This window comes from Geotrypetes seraphini, chromosome 17 (assembly GCF_902459505.1).
Source record: "Geotrypetes seraphini chromosome 17, aGeoSer1.1, whole genome shotgun sequence".
In the NCBI taxonomy this organism is placed as follows: Eukaryota; Metazoa; Chordata; class Amphibia; order Gymnophiona; family Dermophiidae; genus Geotrypetes; species Geotrypetes seraphini.
The window spans coordinates 36,634,543-36,657,583 of NC_047100.1; the positions used below are offsets into that span (position 1 = coordinate 36,634,543).

General features: G+C 44.6%; 1 protein-coding gene across 2 annotated transcripts in view; it reads left to right on the forward strand.

Annotated features, from left to right (window-relative positions):
- LOC117351050 (inter-alpha-trypsin inhibitor heavy chain H4-like) overlaps positions 1–21,135 on the forward strand; it is a 141,717-nt gene extending 120,582 nt beyond the window's left edge. For both annotated transcript variants that reach the window (XM_033925734.1, XM_033925735.1), the window contains 3 exons: positions 8,673–8,827; positions 17,446–17,539; positions 20,717–21,135. In XM_033925734.1, coding sequence (XP_033781625.1) covers positions 8,673–8,827; positions 17,446–17,539; positions 20,717–20,801 — 334 coding nt within the window. In that variant the 3' untranslated portion in view covers positions 20,802–21,135. The remainder of the gene's footprint in view (positions 1–8,672; positions 8,828–17,445; positions 17,540–20,716) is intronic.
- Positions 21,136–23,041: the final 1,906 nt, after the last annotated feature.

Sequence of the window (23,041 nt, forward strand, 5' to 3'; positions counted from 1 at the left end):
GGGGACTTGGAAGCTCCTTCCACCTGAGAGCTTCTCCTCTGTCTCCCTTCCTCTTGGTCAGCCAGCTCTCTAAATGCTGCCAAGCTGCTGTACCACGCCCAGCCCTACTCCGGGGCTGAACTTCCTTCAGCTGTGGTTGCCTTTTCCCCTGCTTAGCCAGCTTTCCACAAAATGGAGGATTTAAAGGGGCCTTACCCGATTTCACCAGGCTGTGTTCTGCATTAGGTTTAAACACAGCCTGTGCTTCCTGTTCTTGTTCTTGCCTAACAGGGATAACATGGTTAGCCCGGACTAGTTTCAGGGGGTGTTTTTTATCATTCTTCCCTGGCACAAGGCCGGCATTGGACTCGGGCTTGTGACATTGTCCAGGTGGGCGATAGTACAGACCCAATTTTATGTCTACTCCTGTTCCTCCTGTTAGCTTAACCCATAGTGATTCCATGTCATCCGCCCTTACTGTTGTTTCCATCCTGGTTGAAGGTATGGAATCTTTTATATATAGCGCTATTCCTCCACCCTTTTTGTGTGACCTATCTCTCCTGTAGAGTTTGAACCCTGGTAAAGTCACATCCCATTTATTGTCATCAGTCCACCACGTTTCTGTGACTCCAATTATGTCTAGGCCCTTTTTGCTGGCTAAGACTTCCAGCTCTCCCATTTTAGCCCTTAGGCTCCTAGCATTAGTGTACAGGCAATGTAAGTCCCGACTGTTCGCCTTTCTTGCAGGTTTTCCTCGTGGTTTGGCACTCCTGGCGTCCCCCTCGTGAGTTGCTAGTCCCCAAGCCTCATCTCGGTCATCCTCCTCCTGTGGTGTATCTGTTTCATCCTCAGCCTGTTTTCCCATTTTTGGTTGTCCCTCTGGATCCCGTTGTTCTCTGTTAGTCCTGCTTACTAATTTCATTTGTGCCCTAGACCCCTGCGATTCATCCTTAGGTCCTTTTTCAAAAAATTCCAACTCAGTCCTGAGCCCTCTTTTACAGTGCCCTTGTTCAATATCCTTGGCCCTGGTCCTCTGCATTGCGTCCTTAGGTCCTTTTCCCAAAAATTCCCACTCAGCCCCGATCCCTTTTTTACAATGTCCTTGCTCAATGTCCTTGGCCCTGGTCCTCTGCATTGCATCCTTAGGTCTTTTTCCCAAAAATTCCCACTCAGCCCCGATCCCTTTTTTACAATGTCCTTGCTCAATGTCCTTGACCCTGGGCCCTTGTATTGCTTCCTTAGGTCCTTTTTCCAAAAATTCCCACTCAGTCCCGAGCCCTCTTTTACAATGTCCTTGCTCAGTATCCTTATTTGATACTTTTGTCCGATGTGTCAGATTGACTGTCGGCTTTCCCCTCTTCCTCTTGGAGTCAGGCCGCGCCGATCTCGTCTCCCGTTCTTTAGTGGAGCGGCTCGATTTGGCACTCATGACCGGGCTAGTGTGCTGCAGGAACTTGTCCATGCACTACCCCGACTGTTAGGGAAAGTGCTGGACCAGTAGGAAAGAGTAGGTTAGGCACAGAGGGACCCGGGGCCCTGGAGCACGAGCAAGACACGTCTTACTCGGCTCAGCACATCACGTGACTCCTCACCCCCGGATTCTATATAAGTCTCCCAAAGTTGTACATGCAGATTTGGACCAGGATCACAGATCTCCATGCAAACTAATTAGTTAATGAAGCATTAACAATCCATAAATGGTATTAATAGGCATTCATTTGGAGTTGCCATATTCTTAGGGTTGCCATATTTTCCAATCGGAACATCCAAACCACTAGATCCGCCCCCAGGCCCGTCCAGTTCTGCCCATCCCTGCCCTGTAATGCTTCACCCCCAGTCCTGTCCCCGCTTTCAGGCAGGGAGGAAGTCTGCGCATGCATGGATGCTACACGCAAGGATGCTAGGTTGCATAGGGAGAGGTATGGAAAAAAGGAGGTATTGATGCCCCTGTATAAGACTGGTGAGACCTCATTTAGAATATTGTGTACAATTCTGGAGACCACATCTTAGGATATAAAAAGGATGCAGTCGAGCCACTAGTGCCGCCAGCAGTACTTACAATTTCATCTTGAACAGGCAGCCCCCGCGTCATCCAGCGTTATCAGAGGGGTCCTTGGAGGCCTCTATAAGAACAGGGAAGCCTCGTCGAGGGTGCTGCCAGTGCCGCCAGCAGCACTTACAATTTCATCTTGGACAGGCAGCCCCCGCAGCAGTCCCGGTGTCCAGCGCTATCAGAGGGGTCTTTGGAGGCCTGTATAAGAACAAGGGAAGCCACGGTAAGCGGCCCGCAGTCGAGTGTCTGAAGAGGTGTGTCCAAAGGGGTAGGACACGCCCCTTTTGAGCCCCTTCGGAGCCCGTGAGGCTTCGGGAGCAGACTGCTAGCAATCCCTTCCACCATGGGCAAAAGAAAGGCGAAAATCCATCTACTAGCCTCAGTTGTGGGCCCAATGGATCGGCACCTTATATTTTCTTCTCTGCCACGGTTGGAAAAGCAGGTAACTTTAGGTATACAGTCTGCTTCCCTCTCTTCAGGGGAGCCATCACCACCTCCCCAGCCATCAAGTTCTGTTGGGAGAGTAGAGACACCCTCCAAGGTTGAGGATGTAACCTCTTCCTTACAACTGGCTGATATAACTGGATTTATGTTTCAGATCATTCTGGTATGGTGGAAATAAAAGGTTTGACTCCTGTACAATTTGTAGCAAAGCCAAGCCTCAATGTTCTCCCTAAAGATAAAGTAGTCACTTTAAATGATGTATGGCTAACTGTTAATAGAATTGAATCTTCATTGCAAAATACTGTTTTGAAATTGTGCCAGTTCTCCTCGGATAGAGTAATTAAAATGAATGTGCATGAAACTCAAATAACAGAGCTAGGAAATAAATTAGATAAATTGGATAAATCAGTGAGTAATCTACAGAGTACTTCCTCTGCTAATATTAAAGATAGTATATTGGTTCATGCAAAGATGGAAAAAATTGAAAATTATATGAGAGCTAAAAATCTTCGTTTTTTAAATTTTCCCATCACACATTACCTATCTCCATTGGAGTTATTAAGAATATATGAGATATTTTGCAGTACTCTAATGTGGATACTTTCGAACCTGATAACCTCTTTTACATTCCGAGGGCTTCCAAAGAGGTGGCAGATGAAGGGGAAATAGATAAACTAGTATTGCCAGATAGTTTGGATTTGTCTCATTTTCTAGAATCATCTAAGGACACAATCACAAAACGTGCTACACTTTTGGTAGCTTTCAAAACAGAACTAGAGAAACAAACTGTTTTGAAATTATACTTTATTAACAAACAAGCTCTGTTTTGTGGCAGAGTGTTAATATTCCCTGATGTTTCAAAGCAGACCCAGATAAAGAGGAAGCAGTTTCTATTGCTTAGGCCTAAGGCCTTAGCGATAGGTGCGACTTTCTTCTTAAAATTCCCTTGTAAATGCCTTATTTCATTTGCAAGTGACAAATATGTATTTCTGGACCCAGCCCAGTTAGAAGATTTTCTTAGAGATAAACCTTTGCAGATAATTTCTTAAAAACTATTATTCGTTTGCAGGAGAGAATAATTGACGATTTAAAGAAAGTGCCACATCTCAATTTTTTTTTTTCCTTTTACTCTTCCTTTTAAAGTGCTGGCACTCTTGGCCACTTAATAATGTGGTCTTGATCATTGATAAATTATTGCTTTGGACCTCATTTGATGAGCAGTTGTATGCTATGTTTGAAGTTGATATTCTTGTATTTTTTTTGTTTGTTATGTAATTGTAACAAATGAATAAAAAAAAAAAGGATGCAGTCGGTCCAGAGGAAGGCTACTAAAATTGTGTGTGGTCTTTGTCATAAGGAGTATGGGGACAGACTTAAAGATCTCAATCTGTATACTTTGGAGGAAAGGCGGGAGAGCAGAGATATAACAGAGTCGTTTAAATACCTACATAATATAAATGCGCATGAGTCGAATCTCTTTCATTTGAAAGGAAACTCTGCAATGAGAGGGCATGGGATGAAGTTAAGAGGTGATAGGCTCCGGAGTATTCTAAGGAAGTACTTTTTTACGGAAAGGGTGGTAGATGTGTGGAACAGTCTCCCAGAAGAAGTGCTGGAAACAGAAACTGTGTCTGAATTCAAGAGGGCCTGGGATAGGCATGTGGGATCTCTGAGAGAGAGAAAGAGATAATGGTTACTGCGGATGGGCAAACTAGATGGGCCATTTGGCCTTTATCTGCCATCATGTTTCTATGTTTTTATGTTTCTAAGATCAGTACAGACATGACATGATACATAAGGGCAAATGGGAAGGTTACATTGCACAAAAATAAAAAGAGAGGGGAAGTGAAAAACAAAAGGGGTAGAGGGAATCTTTAATGTTAGGCCTAATGTGTGAGTGTTATGAATAAGGAGACCTAGGAATAGATCTCAAAAGCATGTTTGAAAAGAAATGTTAGATTTAAAGTTGTTGAGATTCTTTTTTGGCCTCGGTCAGGGGTAGGGAGTTCCACAATGTGGGTGCAGTTACTGAAAAAATTGTTTTACGTGTTGTATCATAAAATAACTGACGGCCCGAAGGAACTGCAAGGAGATATTGTTGGGAAGAGCCTAGTGCCCTCTGCAACTCATAGGGGATCAGCAATCTGTATATGAATGAGGGAATATGATTAGATTGAACTTTGAAAGCAAGAAGAGTTTTGGAAAGTAATTCTAATGGAAATAGATAACCAGTCAGTTTTTTTAAGGAGGGGGGGGGGGGTGACATGATCAAATTTCTTAGCTTTAAAGATGATTTTTATAGCAGTATTTTGAATGACTTGCAGTCTCCTAATCTCTTTTTGAGTAATGCCCTGGTAAAGCTGTTATAATGCCTTCTCACTCCAATTCAGACTGTGTCCAGCCTGTTGGAAAATTGCTTGCATGTGTTACTTGTTAGAACATTGGAGAATACTGGAGAAATGAAATAATACACCCAGACTATGGTGCAACAGCTTTATTTTCATCAGAAAAGGCTTGGGAATGGACTAAGTACAAGCTCCAGGTTTTCTCCCACTGCATTGTGGGATAATGCAGATTTTAGTAACTGGAAGTGCAATATGGATTCATTTCTGTTTAATGTATAATATAGTGTTAATATTTGTGTTACCATACATAGTAGATGACGGCAGATAAAGACCTGAATGGTCCATCCAGTCTGCCCAACCTGATTCAATTTAAATTTTTTCTTCTTAGCTATTTCTGGGCAAGAATCCAAAGCTCTACCCGGTAGTGTGCTTGGGTTCCTACTGCCAAAATCTCCGTTAAAACCTACTCCAGCCCATCTACACCCTCCCAGCCATTGAAGCCCTCCCCAGCCCATCCTCCACCAAATGGCCATATACAGACACAGACCATGCAAGTCTGCCCAGTACTGGCCTTAGTTCAATTTTTAATATTATTTTCTGATTCTAGATCCTTAGGAAACATAACGTATTTTTTGTTCCATAAGACGCACCTTATTTAATAAAAATGCAGTATATTTAAATACAAAAACCTGTCTAGTTATATTATATGTATAAATGAGCATTGAGATAAATCTTGTGTTACAAGTCAGCTGTCCGTTGCCCAACGGATGAGAATGACGAGGATAGTCCCTTCTAGGTTTGCAAGCTGAGTCAAATAGCTGGTGGCAAACTGGGACCTGAGGTTCTTCCTCCATTACTTGGAGCATTTGAATGTTGTTCTAACTTAATGTAGACCACCCTAATACAACTATATTTTCACTAATTCAAAAGAGTGAAAAGAATTGAGACATGAAGAGAGTATTTCTGATGACAATTCACTAGCCCCCCCTTTAAAAAAAACCGTGAAAGCAGTTGCGGGAGCAGCACAGAGCGCTCAGTGTGCCAGCCTGCGCTAAAAACTGCTATTGCAGTTTTGTAAAAGGGGGGGGGGGTTATGTAAAGGGGGTTACGTAAAGAAAGTGTATGAAATACAAACAAAATAATTTTTTATAACCAGACATTCAAGTCTAACTCGGCATTCAGTCTTGCAGGACTCACCATATTGAGCTGATAAATAAATCTTTGTTCCATTCTAAGCAATTGTTGATCCACATTACAACCACACCATCTTGTGGTTAGTTGACGAATAGCATAAAAATTCAAATCTTCAATTGTATGGGTAGCAGAGATCTAATGTTGGACAAGGGGAGCAGAGATAACATTCCTCAGGATACAACTTCTATTCTCTATTATCTGTGCTTTCAACATTCTTTTAGTTTTGTCCACATATAGTAAAACACAAGGGCAAATAATCACATATATAACCTGTTTAGAGGTGTAAGTACTGCTATGATGCAAACATAATGAAATGTTTTTAGTAGGATGTTGAAAGCTTGACAACGTTAATGATTGTCTGCATACTGAGCAGGAGCCACAAGGGACCTGACTACCTCCAATTTCTGTTGGATTTGATTCCAAGGTTGGAAGAGCTGAAGGAATTAATTTCTCTCTTAGATTACGATTTTGATTTCTTGAATAGGCGATGGTTAATTTTTATGCTTTAAAACAATCAAATTCTTCTAAAATATGGCAGTGTTTTCTAATGATCTTATGAGTCGTGTGTGAGAAATGGGAAAACCTCAGTGTACAAACTAACTCTGGCTGTGGTTTATTAACTTGATTGTTAAGTAGAAGATCGCAATCTATTGTGATTGCTTTATCAAGGATAGTTTTTATACATTCTCTTGAACAGGGGTAGGGAACTCCTGTCCTCGGGAGCCGTATTCTAGTCGGGTTTTCAGGATTTCCCCAATGAATATGCATTGAAAGCAGTGCATGCCAATAGATCTCATGCATATTCATTGGGGAAATCCTGAAAACCCGACTGGAATACGGCTCTTGAGGACCGGAGTTTCCTACCTCTGCTCTAGAATATCCTCTCTCTATAAATATTTGGGCCAAAATATTTGCCTGTACTTTAAATTCATCAAAGTCAGAACACAATTTGCAAGCCCTCAAGAATAATTGAAGGGTAGATTTTTCTTCAGAAGGACATAAGAAGACTTGAAGCCGTCCAGAGAAGGGCGATGAAAATGATAGGAGGCTTGCACCAGAATACGTATGAGGAGAGACTGGAAGCCCTGAATATGTATACCCTAGAGGAAAGGAGAGACAGGGGAGATACGATTCAGACGTTCAAATACTTGAAGGGTATTAATGTAGAACAAAATCTTTTCCAGAGAAAGGAAAATGGTAAAACCAGAGGGCATAATTTAAGGCTGAGGGGTGGGAGACTTAAGAGCAATGTAAGGAAATTCTTTACAGAGAGGGTGGTGGATGCCTGGAATGCGTTCCCGAGAGAGGTGATGGAGAGGAAAACAGTGACGGACTTCAAAAAAGCATGGGATGAACACAGAGGATCTAGAATCTGAAAATAATAGAAAATATTTAAGAACTAAGGCCAGTACTGGGCAGACTTGCACAGTCTGTGTCTGTGTATGGTCGTTTGGTTGAGGATGGGCTGGGGAGGGCTTCGATTGCTAGGATGGTGTAGATGGGCTGGAGTGAGCTTTGATGGAGACTTCAGTAGTTGGAACCTAAGAACAGTACTGGGCAGAGCTTTGGATTCTTGCCCAGATATAGCTAAGAAGAAGAAGAAAAAAATTTAAATTGAATCAGGTTGGGCAGACTGGATAGAACATTTGTGTTTTTATCTGTCGTCATCTACTATGTTACTATGCATTATGGTCTGTTGGTTTTTATTAATAGAGCACTTTAGGTTATCAGCTAAGTATTTCATTAATATTAAAATATAATACAGTGGTACCTCGGTTTACGAGTGCACCGGTTTGCGAGTGTTTTGCAAGATGAGCAAAACATTTGCAAAATCGGTGCCTCGGAAACCGAGCGTGGTTCGATTTACGAGCGCCCCCCCCCCCGCAATCTGGCACCCTGCCCCCCGCGATTCAGCACCCTCCCCCCCCCGATCCAGCACCCCCCCCCACGATCGGGCACCCCCCCCCGCTGCGATTGGGTACCCCCCCGCCATGATTGGGCACTTCCCCGCCGCTTCTTACCATCATCTGGGCACCGGCACCAGCATGTCCTGTGCTTGGTGCCGGTATCCGAAGATCCGCCTCCTCTTCTGCTGGGCCTTGAGCATCTGCACATGCTTCAGAACGTGAACTCACAGGCCTTGAGCATACGCAGATACTCAAGGCCCAGCAGAAGAGGAGGCTGATCTTCGGGCACCGGCACCAAGCACAGGACATGCCGGTGCCCAGATGATGGTAAGAAGCGGTGGGGGGGTGCTCAATCGCAGCAGGGGGTGCCGGATCGCGGGGGGAGGGGGGGTGATGTCGGATCGTGGGAGGGAGGGTGCCGGATCTCAGGGGGGCCTTCGGGGGGAGCAATGCCGGTTCTCGTGGGAGGAGGAATGTATTATGTATTATTTCCTATGGGGAAACTCGCTTTGATAAACGAGCATTTTGGATTACGAGCATGCTCCTGGAACGGATTATGTTCGTAATCCAAGGTACCACTGTATATGGAAAGCATTCAATACTGTAGTGATAATTAAAATTATTTGCTTTAGAACCTGTGATCAGTGAAGAGTGTTTCTACAAAAAGAGCTATAAATGTTGAATAGATATTAGATGTATCAGCCTTCATTCCCTCTGCTTCATTGGATTTGAAATTTTATTCCTTCTTAGCCTGAATATTTCAATCGACGAGAAAAGCTACCTCACAATTACTGGTGATAAGAAAGTAGCAATAACCGTTTCATTAATAAAATCCGCCAAGTGCTTTCTTCAGTTATCCATAATAGATGGTCATCATTTCTCTGACAATCTCAAAGGACTCATTGGTATGTATTATCCATCCCATAACATAGGCAATAATAACAATAGAGAAGAAACTAAATTATTTGTTAACTGCATTGAACTGTGTACTTTTGACCCAATCAAGGATCTCCTAAACAAAACCAGTGGGCCTACTCCAAGTGGCAGAAATCTCCTCTGGGGCCTAGACAGTGATCAGCTTGGACTTCATTACTGATCTATACCTCTCCCAAATAAATTTTCTGGGGTTTTAATAATGAACCTAAAAACGGATCAAGGAGATGTTTGAGCCATTCATAGCATTAGTGGGCAGGAGAAGACATATCCTCAAGACCCTATGAGAGCAATTCTGTAACTCAACACCTCCATTTTAGGTGCGCAGAGAACTTGCAGTAGAGTCTATGCTATAACTTAATTTATTCTCATTTCCAACAGTAAAGGGCTGTATTTATAAGCGCTTTCTTAATAGAACTGTAGCTTATCAGGTTTTCCATGACTCAATAGCTGGCTTGACCAGTGGCATACCTAGCATATGTGACACCCGGGGCCCATCATTTTTTGGCATCCCCCCCATCTGTACGAAAAACATGATTTTTAGTAACAAGCCACACATGAGTACCTAGGAAAAGGCAGCATCTTACATACTGCAGTGAGCAGTACAACATCAATACACCCATTGTAAAACTAAACAAGCCAAACTAGTACAGATCAATCCTAATTGAAAACCATGTTTTTCGAGCACACAGAACCACAGAAAACACCTTTGCCTAGTATGGAATATGTTATCACAAACTAACCCCTCTCCCTTTTACAAAACTATAATGTGGTTTTTAGTCATAGAATTCTGAGTATCAGAGCTGCTATCACTATGTCTGGCGCTAAAAAAACGCTCCACAGTTTTGTAAAAGGGGGGATAAAATAGAAATACATAGACAAAGGTTAAATTGAACCAGCAAGAAGCTGGACTCTGCATACAATGCAACACCAGAGAAACAGTGACACATGTCTCCTAAAGCAATAAATAAATATAAATTTTTTGTTCTACCTTTGTCTTCTCTGGTTTCTGCTTTCCTCATCTTCTTGTTACTCTCTTCCTTCCGTCTACTGTCTGCCGTCTCTCTGCCCCTCCCTATATGGCATCTTCTCTCCTTCTATGCCCCTTCCAGAAACTGTATGCCTCCCCCTTCGATCTTTCCTTTCACCACCATTGGTCTGGCATCTTTCTCCTCTCCTTCCCTCTCCCACACCTCTCTTCTGCAATTCCTTTCTTCCCTCATTTTCCTTTTCAATTTATTTTCTGCATCCATCTAGATTACGTTCTTACTACCCTCTCATCAATTTCCTTTTTTACTGTCTACCTACAGCTCGCCACCTCTTTTCCTCACCCCCTCCAGTATTTCCCTAACTCAATCCTTTTCCCCCATAATCTGCCCTCTTCTCTCTCCCCACTTCCATCATCTGCCCCCTTCTCTCTCCCCTTTCTCCCCACTTCCATCATCTGCCCCCTTCTCTCAATCTCTCCATCCACCACAGGCCCATCTTTCTCCCTTCCTCACCTTTCCAATTTTGGTAACAAGATCTGCAACCCCCCCTCACCCCCCCACAATGACACTTAAGATCGGCAACGGGCCTCCTTCTACCCCTGGCATCAACAGAACTTCAGATCGGCAACGCGGTGCTCAATCAAAAGCGGAAACAGGAAGCTGAGTCAGAGGGAAGCTTTTGACGTGAGCACTAGAGAATGGCACGGGGAAAAAATCTGTCCCTGTCACTGCACCATCCCCTTCACCGCCCCGTCACCGCCATCCCTTTCACCGCCCCCACAGCATCCATACAAGTCTCATAAGAACATAAGAACATAAGAACTGCCATCTCCGGATCAGACCCATGGTCCATCAAGTCCGGCGATCCGCACACGCGGAGGCCCAGTCAGGTATACACCTGATGTAGTTTTAGTCACCCATATCCCTCTATGCCTCTCATAAGGAGATGTGCATCTAATTTGCCTTTGAATCCCAGCACAGTGGATTCCTTGATAACCTCCTTTGGGAGAGCATTCCAGGCGTCTACCACTCGCTGCGTAAAACAGAACTTCCTGACATTTGTCCTGGACTTGTCCCCCCTTAGCTTCAAACCATGTCCTCTTGTCCGTGTCGCGTTGGACAATGTAAATAATTTATTTTCCTGCTCTATTTTATCGATGCCTTTCAGCATTTTGAACGTCTCGATCATGTCCCCTCGCAGCCTTCTCTTCTCAAGGGAGAACAGTCCTAGTTTCTTGAGTCGTTCCTCATATTCCAAGTTCTCCATACCTCTTATTAACTTCGTTGCTCGTCTCTGCACCCTCTCTAACAGTTTTATATCCTTCTTTAGGTTGGGAGACCAATGTTGGACACAGTATTCCAAGTGTGGTCTGACCATTGCTCTATAAAGCGGTATTATGACTTTCTCCGATCTACTCGTGATTCCTTTCTTTATCATGCCTAACATTCTGTTTGCTTTCTTTGCCGCTGCCGCGCATTGTGCCGACGGCTTCAGGGTCCTATCTATCAGTACACCCAGGTCCTTTTCTTGTTCGCTCTTACCCAGAGTTGCGCCTGACATTCTATACTCGTATTCCTTATTCTTACTACCTAAATGCATTACTTTGCATTTCTCCACGTTGAACTTCATCTGCCATTGATCTGCCCATTTCTCTAACTGATACAAGTCGCTCTGGAGTTCCTCGCTATCCTCCTGCGATCTGATTGCCCGGCATAGCTTTGTGTCGTCTGCAAACTTAATGATCTCACTGGATATTCCGTCTTCCAGGTCATTGATATAAATATTAAATAGGATCGGCCCAAGCACGGAGCCCTGGGGCACACCACTAGTCACTTTCTCCCAGTCTGAGAACTTTCCATTTATGCCCACTCTCTGCTTTCTGTTTTCCAACCATTTGCCTATCCACCTTTGTATATCTCCCTCTATTCCATGGCTTTGTAGTTTCCTGAGAAGCCTTTCATGTGGAACTTTGTCGAATGCTTTCTGGAAGTCCAAATATATTATGTCCACCGGCATTCCACTATCAATTTGCTTGTTCACGGTCTCAAAAAATTGAAGTAAATTCGTCAAACATGATTTCCCTTTCCTGACTGGGTTTCATCAAGTCGTGTGTATCTAGGTGCCGGACTATGCTATCCTTGATCAGTGCTTCAACCATCTTTCCAGGGACAGACGTAAGACTCACAGGTCTGTAGTTGCCCGGTTCCCCTCTCGATCCTTTTTTGAAAATTGGCGTGACATTCGCTATCTTCCAGTCTTCTGGTATCTGTCCAGTTCTGATTGTCAGATTGGCAAGTTTCTGCAATAGCTCTCCGATTTCAACCTTCAATTCCTTTAAAACTCTTGAGTGAATTCCATCCGGTCCAGGGGATTTGTCACTTTTAAGTTTGTCTATCTGGTAGTATATCTGGTCCAACTCCACTTCAACTGTGGTGAGGCTGTCTTCTATTACTCCACTAAACACTTTCACTGCTTCTGGTATTTTAGCGGTATCCTCCTCCGTAAAGACGGACGCAAAGAAGGAATTTAGTTTGTCAGCAATTTGTTTATCTTCCTTGATGTACCCTTTCCTTCCCTGGTCGTCCAGGGGTCCCACCGCCTCTTTTGCGGGTTTTTTCCCTTTCACGTATCTAAAGAAGGGTTTGAAGTTTTTGGCTTCTTGCGCTATTTTTTCCTCATAGTCCTTTTTGGCATCCCTCACCACCTTGTGACATTTCTTTTGATCATCTTTATGTATTTTCCATGCTTCGGTTGTTTTCATGTGTTTCCATTTTTTGAAAGAGTCCTTCTTTTCTTTTATGGCTACCCTCACCTGTCTGGTAAGCCATGCCGGTTCTCCCTTACCTTTTGTTCTCCCCTCTTTGGAGATCCTTGGAATGTGGAGATTTTGTGCTTCTGAGATAGTATTTTTCAGTAGGGACCATGCCTGGTCTACCGTTTCAAGTTTGTCCACCTTTTTCTTGAGTCGTTGTTTCACCATGGCTCTCATGCGATCGTATTTGCCCTTTTTAAAATTAAAGGTTTTGGTTAAGGTTTTGACACGTTTTCTATTCCCGATGTCAAGCTTAAAGTTGATCACATTGTGATCGCTCGTCCCCAGCGGTACCGTAACTTCTACTTCTTTTGTCGGTCCCGTGAGGCCATTTAGTACCAAGTCCAGGGTGGCGTTGTCTCTTGTCGGCTCCTTTACCAATTGTTCCAGGAAGCAATCCCCTAGCACCTCCAAGAACTTGGCCTCCTTGCCGCAGTTGGAGGTTCCTAGTTTCCAGTCTATCCTCGGGAAATTGAAGTCTCCCAATATTATTACATTGCCCGTTTTGCTTTCTTGTTTGATTTCCTCTATCATTTCTGAGTCAGTTTCCTCCGCCTGTCCTGGGGGACGATAGTAAAGGCCAATTTTCGTGTCTGCGCTGTTTTGGCCAGGAATCTTGACCCAGAGGGACTCTAGCTTCTCTTTTGTTTCCGTTGTAGCCACTTCAACAGATTCTATTCCTTCCTGAACATATAGGGCAATACCTCCACCTTTCTGCCCTATTCGATCTCTTCTATATAGTTTGTATCCCTGCAGTACGGTGTCCCATTTGTTTTCTTCATTCCACCATGTTTCTGTTATGCCAATGATATCCATGTTCTCATGTCTTGCTATCGTCTCTAGTTCTCCCATTTTGTTTCCTAGACTTCTAGCATTTGTATACATGCATTTAAGTTCCCTTCGTGTTACCTTTTTGGACTTTCTACTCTTGGTTGTCCTTACAGTTTCCTTTACGGTATCCTTTACTGCTCCTGTGTTATCTCCCATGTTTGTTGTGTGGTCATCCCCTCCTGTGTCTGGGTTGTCCTTTCCTGCTTGTTCTCCTTTGTTGGCTGTGAGGTTGACCTCTCTTGTGTATGAGTAGTAGTCCTTTGTTCCTACGTCAGGGCATCCTGTTGTCCGTACCATCGACCGGTCGTCGACTGTCGGCTTTCCCCTGTCCTTCAGTTTAAAGCCTTCTCTATTGCTTTCTTCATGTTGCCTGCCAAAACTCTTGCTCCTTCCTTGTTGAGGTGTAGTCCATCCCTTCTGTAGTACTTGCTTTTTCCCCAGAACGCCGTCCAGTTTCGCACGAAGTCGAAGCCCTCGTCTTCGCACCATCGTCTCATCCAGGCGTTGATCACTTGCAATTCCCCTTGTCTCTGTCCATCTGCTCTTGGTACAGGGAGGATTTCAGAGAAGGCCACCTTCACCTCCCTGATCTTCAGTTGTCTTCCGAGTGAGCGGAGCTGGCCCTTCATCTCTTCCCTGTCATACTTCCGCCCGCTCACATCATTTGTTCCCACGTGGATAAGCACAGCGGTGTCCACTCCCCCTGCGCCATCTATGATCCTGGAGATCCTGTTGGTCACATCCTTTACTCTTGCTCCAGGCAGACAGGTGACGACTCTGTCCTCTCTTCCTCCTGCGGTGTGGCTGTCCACGTGTCGTATGATGGAGTCGCCTACGATGATCCCCATCTTCTTTATTCGGGAGTTCCTTGGGGGGCGTAGGTCCACGCCCTTGGAGTAGGGCCAGTCATCTTCCTCCAATGCTACTCTTGAAATTGTTTCCTGTTCTTTGAGCGGGGGGACATCTTCCTGTGCTCTCATTTTTCCTCCTGGTGTGCGGTTGTCTCCTACCTCGTCTTCGTTTTCTTCTGTGTTTGCATGGGTGTCTTCTCTATTCACATGGGTTTCCTGAGTACAGTTTTCTAGCCCTGGGATCTCTACGTGGTGCTGATGGGCTTCCTCTATGAACATTTCTAGATCCTTGACCTCGTCGTTTGGGTTGTACTCCACTAGAATCTTCTCCTGTACTCGGATTCTGTCTTCTAGTTCCATCACTGTTCCCTCCAATAGTCTTACCTGACATTTCAAGCTATCCATCTCCATGCATCGATCGCAAATGTATGCCTGGATCCCCGAAGGGAGGTAGTCATACATATTGCAGTCAATACAGAAGACAGGAAAGCTCATCTTCTGACTTCCTTGGGCTTCCATTTCGTGCTTTACTCGTGGGTTGTCTGAGTGATTTGATGTGACCTACTTCTGCTCTTTTTCCTATTGATCCTACCTCCCCCTTACCTTCTGACTTCCTGACTGCAGGCTTCCTATTTGAGTGAGTCTGTTTGTGTTACAGTGCCTGTGCCTTTGTGTGCTTGTGTCCCTTGCCTGCTGCTTCCTTGTGTTGCTTGTCTTGTTGTCTCTCTCGTGTGTGCTGTCTCTGCTCTACCTCACCTTGATTGTATGTGCAGGTTGGTTTCTTTTTGTGTCTGTCTCTTTCTTATCTTCTGTGTCTGTCGGTTCCTTACCGGTCTGTTCTCCTCTGGTGTTCTTGAGAGTGTAGCGCTCGTCCCTTGCAAGGCCCTTCGCGAAGGCGCTCTCGCTAAGGCGAGCGCCTTTACCGCTCGCCTTCGCCGAGCGCCGAACGGCTGGGCGCCGTTGGCTCCTCCCCTTTTCAAGGGGGGGTCCGGCGCTGCCTCTGACGTGTAGGGGGTGGGCGGAGCGTACTCTCGCCGCTTCCCCGAGTCTTCGGCTCTCCTTCCTTCGGCTCTCCTTCCTCCTGCTATTCGGCACCAGCGTCTGTGTGCCGCATTGGCTCCTCCCCTTTTCAAGGGGGGGTCCGGCGCTGCCTCTGACGTGTAGGGGGTGGGCGGAGCGTACTCTCGCCGCTTCCCCGAGTCTTCGGCTCTCCTTCCTTCGGCTCTCCTTCCTCCTGCTATTCGGCACCAGCGTCTGTGTGCCGCGTTGGCTCCTCCCCTTTTCAAGGGGGGGTCCGGCGCTGCCTCTGACGTGTAGGGGGTGGGCGGAGCGTACTCTCGCCGCTTCCCCGAGTCTTCGGCTCTCCTTCCTTCGGCTCTCCTTCCTCCTGCTATTCGGCACCAGCGTCTCAGTACTGCAATATTTAGCTTATTCCTTCCTTATAAATCAAAGTTCTGGCTGCTGAACTGGAGAAAGAGATGTTCAGCTGGCAGGGCTTTGTTTATAAATTTTTATCAACACAACTAATATACTACTTTATCCTGAAGCAAAAAAAAAGAAAAATAAATATAATTTTTTTTTCTACCTTAATTGTCTGGTTTCTGCTTTCCTCATGTTCTCATTCAATTCCTTCCATCCACTGTCTCTCTTCTCTGCGTCTTCCATTTGCTCTGTTACTGTGCCTCTCCCTTTCTCCCCCTTCCAAATTGGTCTGGCACCCATCTTCTTCCCTCCGCTCCCCCCATAGTCTGGCATCTCTGTCTTCTTCCCTGCCAGCTTCTTCTCCCCACTCTCTCTTTCCCATTTCCCTTCAGCGTCTTCTCCCCACTCTCTCTTCCCCTTTTCCCTTCAGCGTCTTCTCCCCACTCTCTCTTCCCCATTTCCCTTCAGCATCTTCTCCCCACTCTCTTCCCCATTTCCTTTCAGCGTCCTTCACCCCCCCCGTCTTCCCTATGTCCTGTCAGCGTCCTTCTCCCCTCTCTGTCTTCCCCATGTCCTTTCAGCGTCCTTCTCCCCATCTTCCCCATGTCCTGTCAGTGTCCTTCTCCACCCTCTATCTTCCCATGTGCTTTCAGCGTCCTTCTCCCCCCCTGTCTTTCCTATGTCCTGTCAGCATCCTTCTCCCCCCCTCTGTCTTCCCCATGTGCTTTCAGCATCCTTCTCCACCCCTCTGTCTTCCCCCTGTGCTTTCAGCGTCCTTCTCCCCCCTCTGTCTTCCCCATATGCTTTCAGCGACCTTCTCCCTCCTCTGTTTTACCCATTTCCATTCCACCTTTCCTCCCTTTCTCCCCCCCCCCCCCCCCCGCCTGACCGACAACAGGCCCGGTCCGACAAACCTCCCTGCCCTGTTGCTGCGAGTCTAAATTACCTTCTTACAGCAGCCGGAGCATTGTAGTTGCATATGGCTGCCGTAAAGGTCGTCTGTGATGCAACTACTTTCTATTTAAATTAGATACCAGTGGTAGCACTAATTGTGGTTTTATGCTAGAATTCTAAACATTTACATGCATTTAATATGTGTGTAATTTTCAGTACCTAATTTATTTCCCTTTTATCAAGCAGCACTAGAGGGCTTTAGCGCAGGCTGGTGATGTAAGTGCTCCAATGCTCCTTGGAATTCTATAACCATCAGAGCATTTACCATGCTGGCCCACACTAAAACCTTCTATCACAGCTTGATAAAAGGAGCCCTTATAGAAATGCCCCGATGGTGCTTGCCACAATCCAGACTATTTAATGGAAGCCCTACATGTCTGTAAATTCCCAGTCTTGTGTGTTCCTGGGTACTTATTTATTTAAACATCCAGAACCAGTGCTTCCTTTAAGCTGAGCAGTAGTTCTCCACTTACACTGCTGCTGGTGGGGGGTGCTGTTTTAACATCGTATTTTCTATAGCAAGGAAAAGGAACATTCTGCCAGACTCCAGAGGACTGCCTGCCCCTAGCGATTAAAAGCACAAACGAAGCACCCCCCTATCCCCAACAGCAATGTGGTTGGAGGCCTCCTGCGTAGCTTAGAGGGAACGTTGCTCAGAGCCCAGCTCCGAATAACTTTAACTATAAAAATGCTGCTATACTATAATGCTGATTTTATGTGTCTTTATTAGGTCAGCTTTTCTCTGGTACTCAGTTTGAACTTAGCCAATACCCGGATCTAAGTGCTGTACTTAATGTTCAAGGACAAAAACTATCAGTTAACAGGTAAGGAGTGTTTAAAAAGTGAATTGATCCTAGTTACTATATATTAGAGCTTTGCTTGGGCTATTTAATTTGTTTTGTCCCAGTGGTAAAGGATATTTCATTTGGGGGATTTGGAATTGAGGGGGTGCTGCCTTACAATACAAACAAAACCTGCACTGTCTGACTTAGAATTGCTTTCACCTGGGTTTTCTACAATCCCTTCAACCCCGGAGCACTGCTCAAAAACTGCTGTAAATGCTTGATCCTAATTTTAGCAATTTGAGTGTGAAACAGCATATATTCCATAGCGCAAGTGCCAGAATCACTCCTATGTAGGTGCTTTACAGCACCAAATACCACTGTAGGTGTAGCTAGTGCCAGAAGTGGCATTAAGCACCATAAAGCACCTACGTAGATGTGATTCACATCAAAGGTAGGCACCTGTCCCTGACCTGCACACGCACCCTTCCCAGTCCATGCCATCTTTGTTCATGTGCTCTCACAAAATAGGAAAGAATATTAGACTAACATTGGGATATGATTCTTACGTATAAAACCCACAGGAAAAGCTTTAACTGCTGAGATAATCATCCTATATCAATATATTTAATATCACTAGACAATCTTAATGATGGTGTGAGTGGTCCTCAGTATTCACAACTCAAATGGCAAAGCCGATTGCATAGAGTTGCCAGCTTATTAGCCTATAAGGGTCTATTCAGCATGATACATCCCTGGACCGTGATAGTATCAAATGTGTGTGAAAATCAATACAATACAAAAAATAAAAAATGCAAACGTGAAAAAACAGTATAGTTTTCCCTGTTAAGTTAATTGCTAAATTTAAGTGTATCAAGTGTCAGAAGAGAAGCCCCCTAATCCAATCCTCAAAATTTTAGGCAAATTTCACAGTTCAATAATGAAAGAATGGTACTTATCTCAAAAGGCGTTACAGTCCTTAGCTGGTGGTAAACTTCGCAGACCAATGCAGAATATTGGCTCTACAGAGCTCCATTATGGAGGAAAACTTCTTTCTTCAGGAGCAAAGCACTGAAGGGCAGAAATGACGCTGGAGTGGGGGTAAATGGATAATATTCGGATTGCAAAAGCATCACGAGTAGAGTGCTGCAGGGTTCGGTGCTCAGGCCCGTGCTCTTCAACATATTTATAAAAAACCTAGAAATTGGTACGATGAGTGAGGTGATTAAATTTGCGGACAATACAAAGTTATTCAGAGTAGTGAAGACACAGGAGGATTGTGAAGTCCTACAATGAGACATAAACGAACTCAAGGAATGGGCCGCAAAATGGCAAATGAGGTTCAACGTGGATAAGTGCAAGGTGATGCATGTCGGTAACAAAAATCATATGCACGAATACAGGATGTCCGGTGCTGTACTCAGAGAGAGCCTCCAGGAAAGAGACTTGGAGTATTTGTAGACAAGTCAATGAATCTATTTGCGCTATGTGCGGCAGCGGCAAAAAGGGCAAACAAAATGCTAGGAATGAAGGGGACCACAAACAGATCGGAGAAGGTTATCATGCCACTGTACCGGGCCATGGTGCGCCCCCACCTGGAATACTGCATCCAGCACTGGTCGCTGTACATAAAGAGAGACACAGTACTACTTGAAAGGATCCAGAGAAGAGCAACTAAAATGGTTAAGGGACTGGAAGAGTTACCGTACAATGAGAGGCTAGAGAAACTGGGCCTCTTCTCCCTTGGAAAGAGAAGACTGAGAGGGGACATGATAGAAACGTTCAAGATAATGAAGGGAATTGACTTGGTAGAGAAAGAGAGATTGTTCACCCTCTCCAAGGTGGAGAGAACGAGAGGACACTTGCTAAAGTTGGAAGGGAAAAGATTCCATACAAACGTAAGGAAGTTTTTCACCCCTCCAGGGATTCAAGACAAAGTTAGACGAGTTCCTGCTGAACCGGAACGTACGCAGGTAGGGCTATACTCAAATAGGGCGCTGGTCTTTGACCCAGGGCCGCCACTTGAGCGGACTGCTGGGCACGATGGACCACTGGTCTGACCCAGCAGCGGCAATTCTTATGTTCTTATGTCTGAATTGCAAAATGGCGCTTCGGCACCATGTATGCATTTGTTATGGAATATTTGGTTATTGTGCACATAACTTAATTGATGCAAATTAAAACCACTTAGTGCCAATTACTGCTACTTAGCATCAATTATCAGCTCATTATTTCGAGGGACCACTGAGAAGTTCTCAGCCAATCAAGAAGAGCCATGAAACTTAGTTATTCCACACTTTTCTTGACACTTTTCGTTTCAATGAGGCAAATGCATCTAGTAAATAGGCACAGGTATAGGGAAACCAAGCCATTGTGACATCATCGATGAGTTTGGCTCTTAGGCATTGGTGGAATGAGGCATTATGACATCACAATATGAGGGATCGCTGAAAAGTTCTCAGCCCAATCAAGAAGAGAATGATGTGGAGCCATGAAACTTACAAGTTATTCCACACTTTTCTTGTCCCCAGTCCCCTCCCTGCCAGGCACTGTACCTTATCCCTCCTCCCTGCCCTGTCCATTGTACCTCCTCTCTGCCATGTACCTGAAATCCCTGGTGGTCCAGAGGTGTAGCGGGCAGGAGCGAGCTTTCCATGCTCCTGCCCCACTGTTAAACTGGTCCAGCTATCGCGTGTTCTGGCTTCAGCTGTACCGAACAGGAGCACACTTTGGTGCTGAGCATCTTCCTGAATGGCTCCCGTGAATTCTCACAAGACTTGCCGCAGCCATTCATTAAGCTGCTCAGCGCTGATCAGCAGCGCCAAAGCATGCTCCTGTTCGGTACAGCTGAAGCCAGAACACGCGTAGTGGAACCGGTTTAGCAGCAGGACAGGAGCGTGGAAAGCTCACTTCTGCCCGCTACACCTCTGGACAATCAGGGATTCCAGGTACGCAGTACAGAGAAGGTACAATGGACAGGGCAGGGAGAGGGGAGAGACAGGATGCAGAGCCTAGCAGCCAGGCGGAGGCCTGTGACAAGTCCGGGAGGGGGTAGGTGGGCACTGGCCTGAATATAAACTGAGACCCCCCATTTTTGGGCCAATTTTTTGGCCCAAAAATCTTGGTTTATATTTGATATATATGGTAAGTAAAATTCAATGTCCATTCTAATGTCTTATTATAAAGCCATGTACCCTGTCTTCTCTTGGTCTATTTCAGAGGCTTAAGGAGAAACTACAATCAAGCATTAATCCCTGGTGCACAGATTTCCTGCTGGTCAGTCAGCTTACAAGAAAAGCAATGAGTAACTTTGAAGTATTAAACTTAAATCCCAACAAAAACTGGATCCCATTTCTCATTCCAGACAACATGATCCCCCAAACCAATGCAGATAAAGATAATTCTGTGCCACAAACTTCAATGTCGTATTAGTCTGTACAATGCTAGCATCATTCACTTTCCCAAGGATGATTTGCCTTAAATTGGCCTCCAAGAACATAACTCCATTGTTTTTAAACAATGGAAAATGTGTATTGTTTATTCAAAAAATGACATACCGAGTTATCCATTTATTAAATGCTGCTGAAATGAATGTGATGACTAAGCTTCGTATTTCACAGTAAAGTATTCTAATTCCACTGAGAACTACTGTTATTATTGCTCATCCTTCCTCAACACGAAGACAGAGTCAGAATTATGTTAAGAAAATATTGCAGGACGAAGATCAACTAATTAACACATATGCATACAAAAATAGGAAAGCTTAGTTTAAAAATCATTGGCATCCTTGTTCCATTATTGTTGAAAGGAAGATTCGTGCGTAAAATACAAAGCTGCCACCAATCACTGACATATACCCAAAGCTTGTGCATCCCTGCAGGGAAGACCACAGAGTTTGCATTGGCAAGTATCTTGACAAAAACTTCTCAAGTTCAAAATCAACAGTATGATCTTGAAGATGATACAAATACATTTAAATATGATCCAATATTTAATAGGTAATCAACTGAGAGAAGTTAACATAGATGACAACCATCAATTACTTTGGATATGGCATTTTGTGCAAATTCCAAAACCTAAACCCATATATATAATATTACAATTGTAAATATGGGAACATTTAGTAGCTTGGACCAAAGCTTTCCACTAGAACTAGTAGTTGAAAAACCTTTAATGAATTGGATCATAGTAAAAATGGAAAGCCCAACAATTAGCGCTTAATAATATTAAAGGACAGAGGGCACAATGAGATAAACTAAATTAAAACTTAGATTTGTAGAGCGGTCATCACCAATAGGGGCTCGACAGAAGAAAATAACAAGTCAAACCCAAAGACCTGGCACAGATTAGCATGAATGCCTGACTCAAGGGTCACAATATTAGGTAGGTTTCTTTTCATCATTAACCCTTGTACTTGGCTGGCAGGGCCTTGACATCCCCACCAGCAAAAGATAAGTTTAGCGCAGTGATTCCCAACCCTGTCCTGGAGGAACACCAGGCCAATCGGGTTTTCAGGCTAGCCCTAATGAATATGCATGAGAGAGATTTGCATATGATGGAAGTGATAGGCATGCAAATTTGCTTCATGCATATTCATTAGGGCTAGCCTGAAAACCCAATTGGCCTGGTGTTCCTCCAGGACAGGGTTGGGAATCACTGGTTTAGCGCATGTGCAAGAGGAGGAAGGAAAGCATTCGCCTCCCCAGTTCACCCCTGAGTGCCCCCAAAATTGGAGGGCTGGCTACATCCTAGTAGGATGATTAATATCTTTTTAGATAATATATATTAATCATTAACTTGTGAACTGCTTTGATCTCTCTTAATGGATAAAAGGCAGCATATAGATGGTGGACAATGGATTAATATAAGAACATAAGAAGTTGCCTCCGCTGGGTCAGACCAGAGGTCCATCGCGCCCAGCAGTCCGCACTGCGGTGGCCCATCAGGTCCATGACCTGTAAGGTGATCCTTTTCTAAGCCCTTTTATCCCTTTTATCCTTCTATTTATACTCTATCTATAACCTATCTCTACCTCTATCTGTATCCCTCAATCCCTCTATCGTTCAGGAATTTATCCAATCCTTCTTTGAACCCCCGTGGTGTACTCTGTCCTATCACAACCTCCGGAAGCACATTCCAGGTGTCCACCACCCTCTGAGTAAAAAAGAACTTCCTAGCATTGGTTCTAAAATTGTCGCCTTTCAGTTTCTCTGAGTGCCCCCTTGTGCTTGTGGTTCCCAATAGTCTGAAGAATCTGTCCCTTTCTACCTTCTCTATGCCTTTCATGATCTTGAAAGTCTCTATCATGTCTCCTCTGAGTTTCTGCTTTTCAAGGGAGAAGAGCCACAGCCTTTCCAACCTGTCTGCATATGAAAAGTTTTCCATACCTTTTATCATTTTCGTCGCTCTTCTCTGGACCCTTTCAAGTATCGCCATGTCCTTCTTGAGGTACGTTGACCAATACTGGACACAGTACTCCAGATGCGGGCGCACCATTGCACGATACAGCGGCATGATGACTTCCTTCGTCCTGGTTGTAATGCC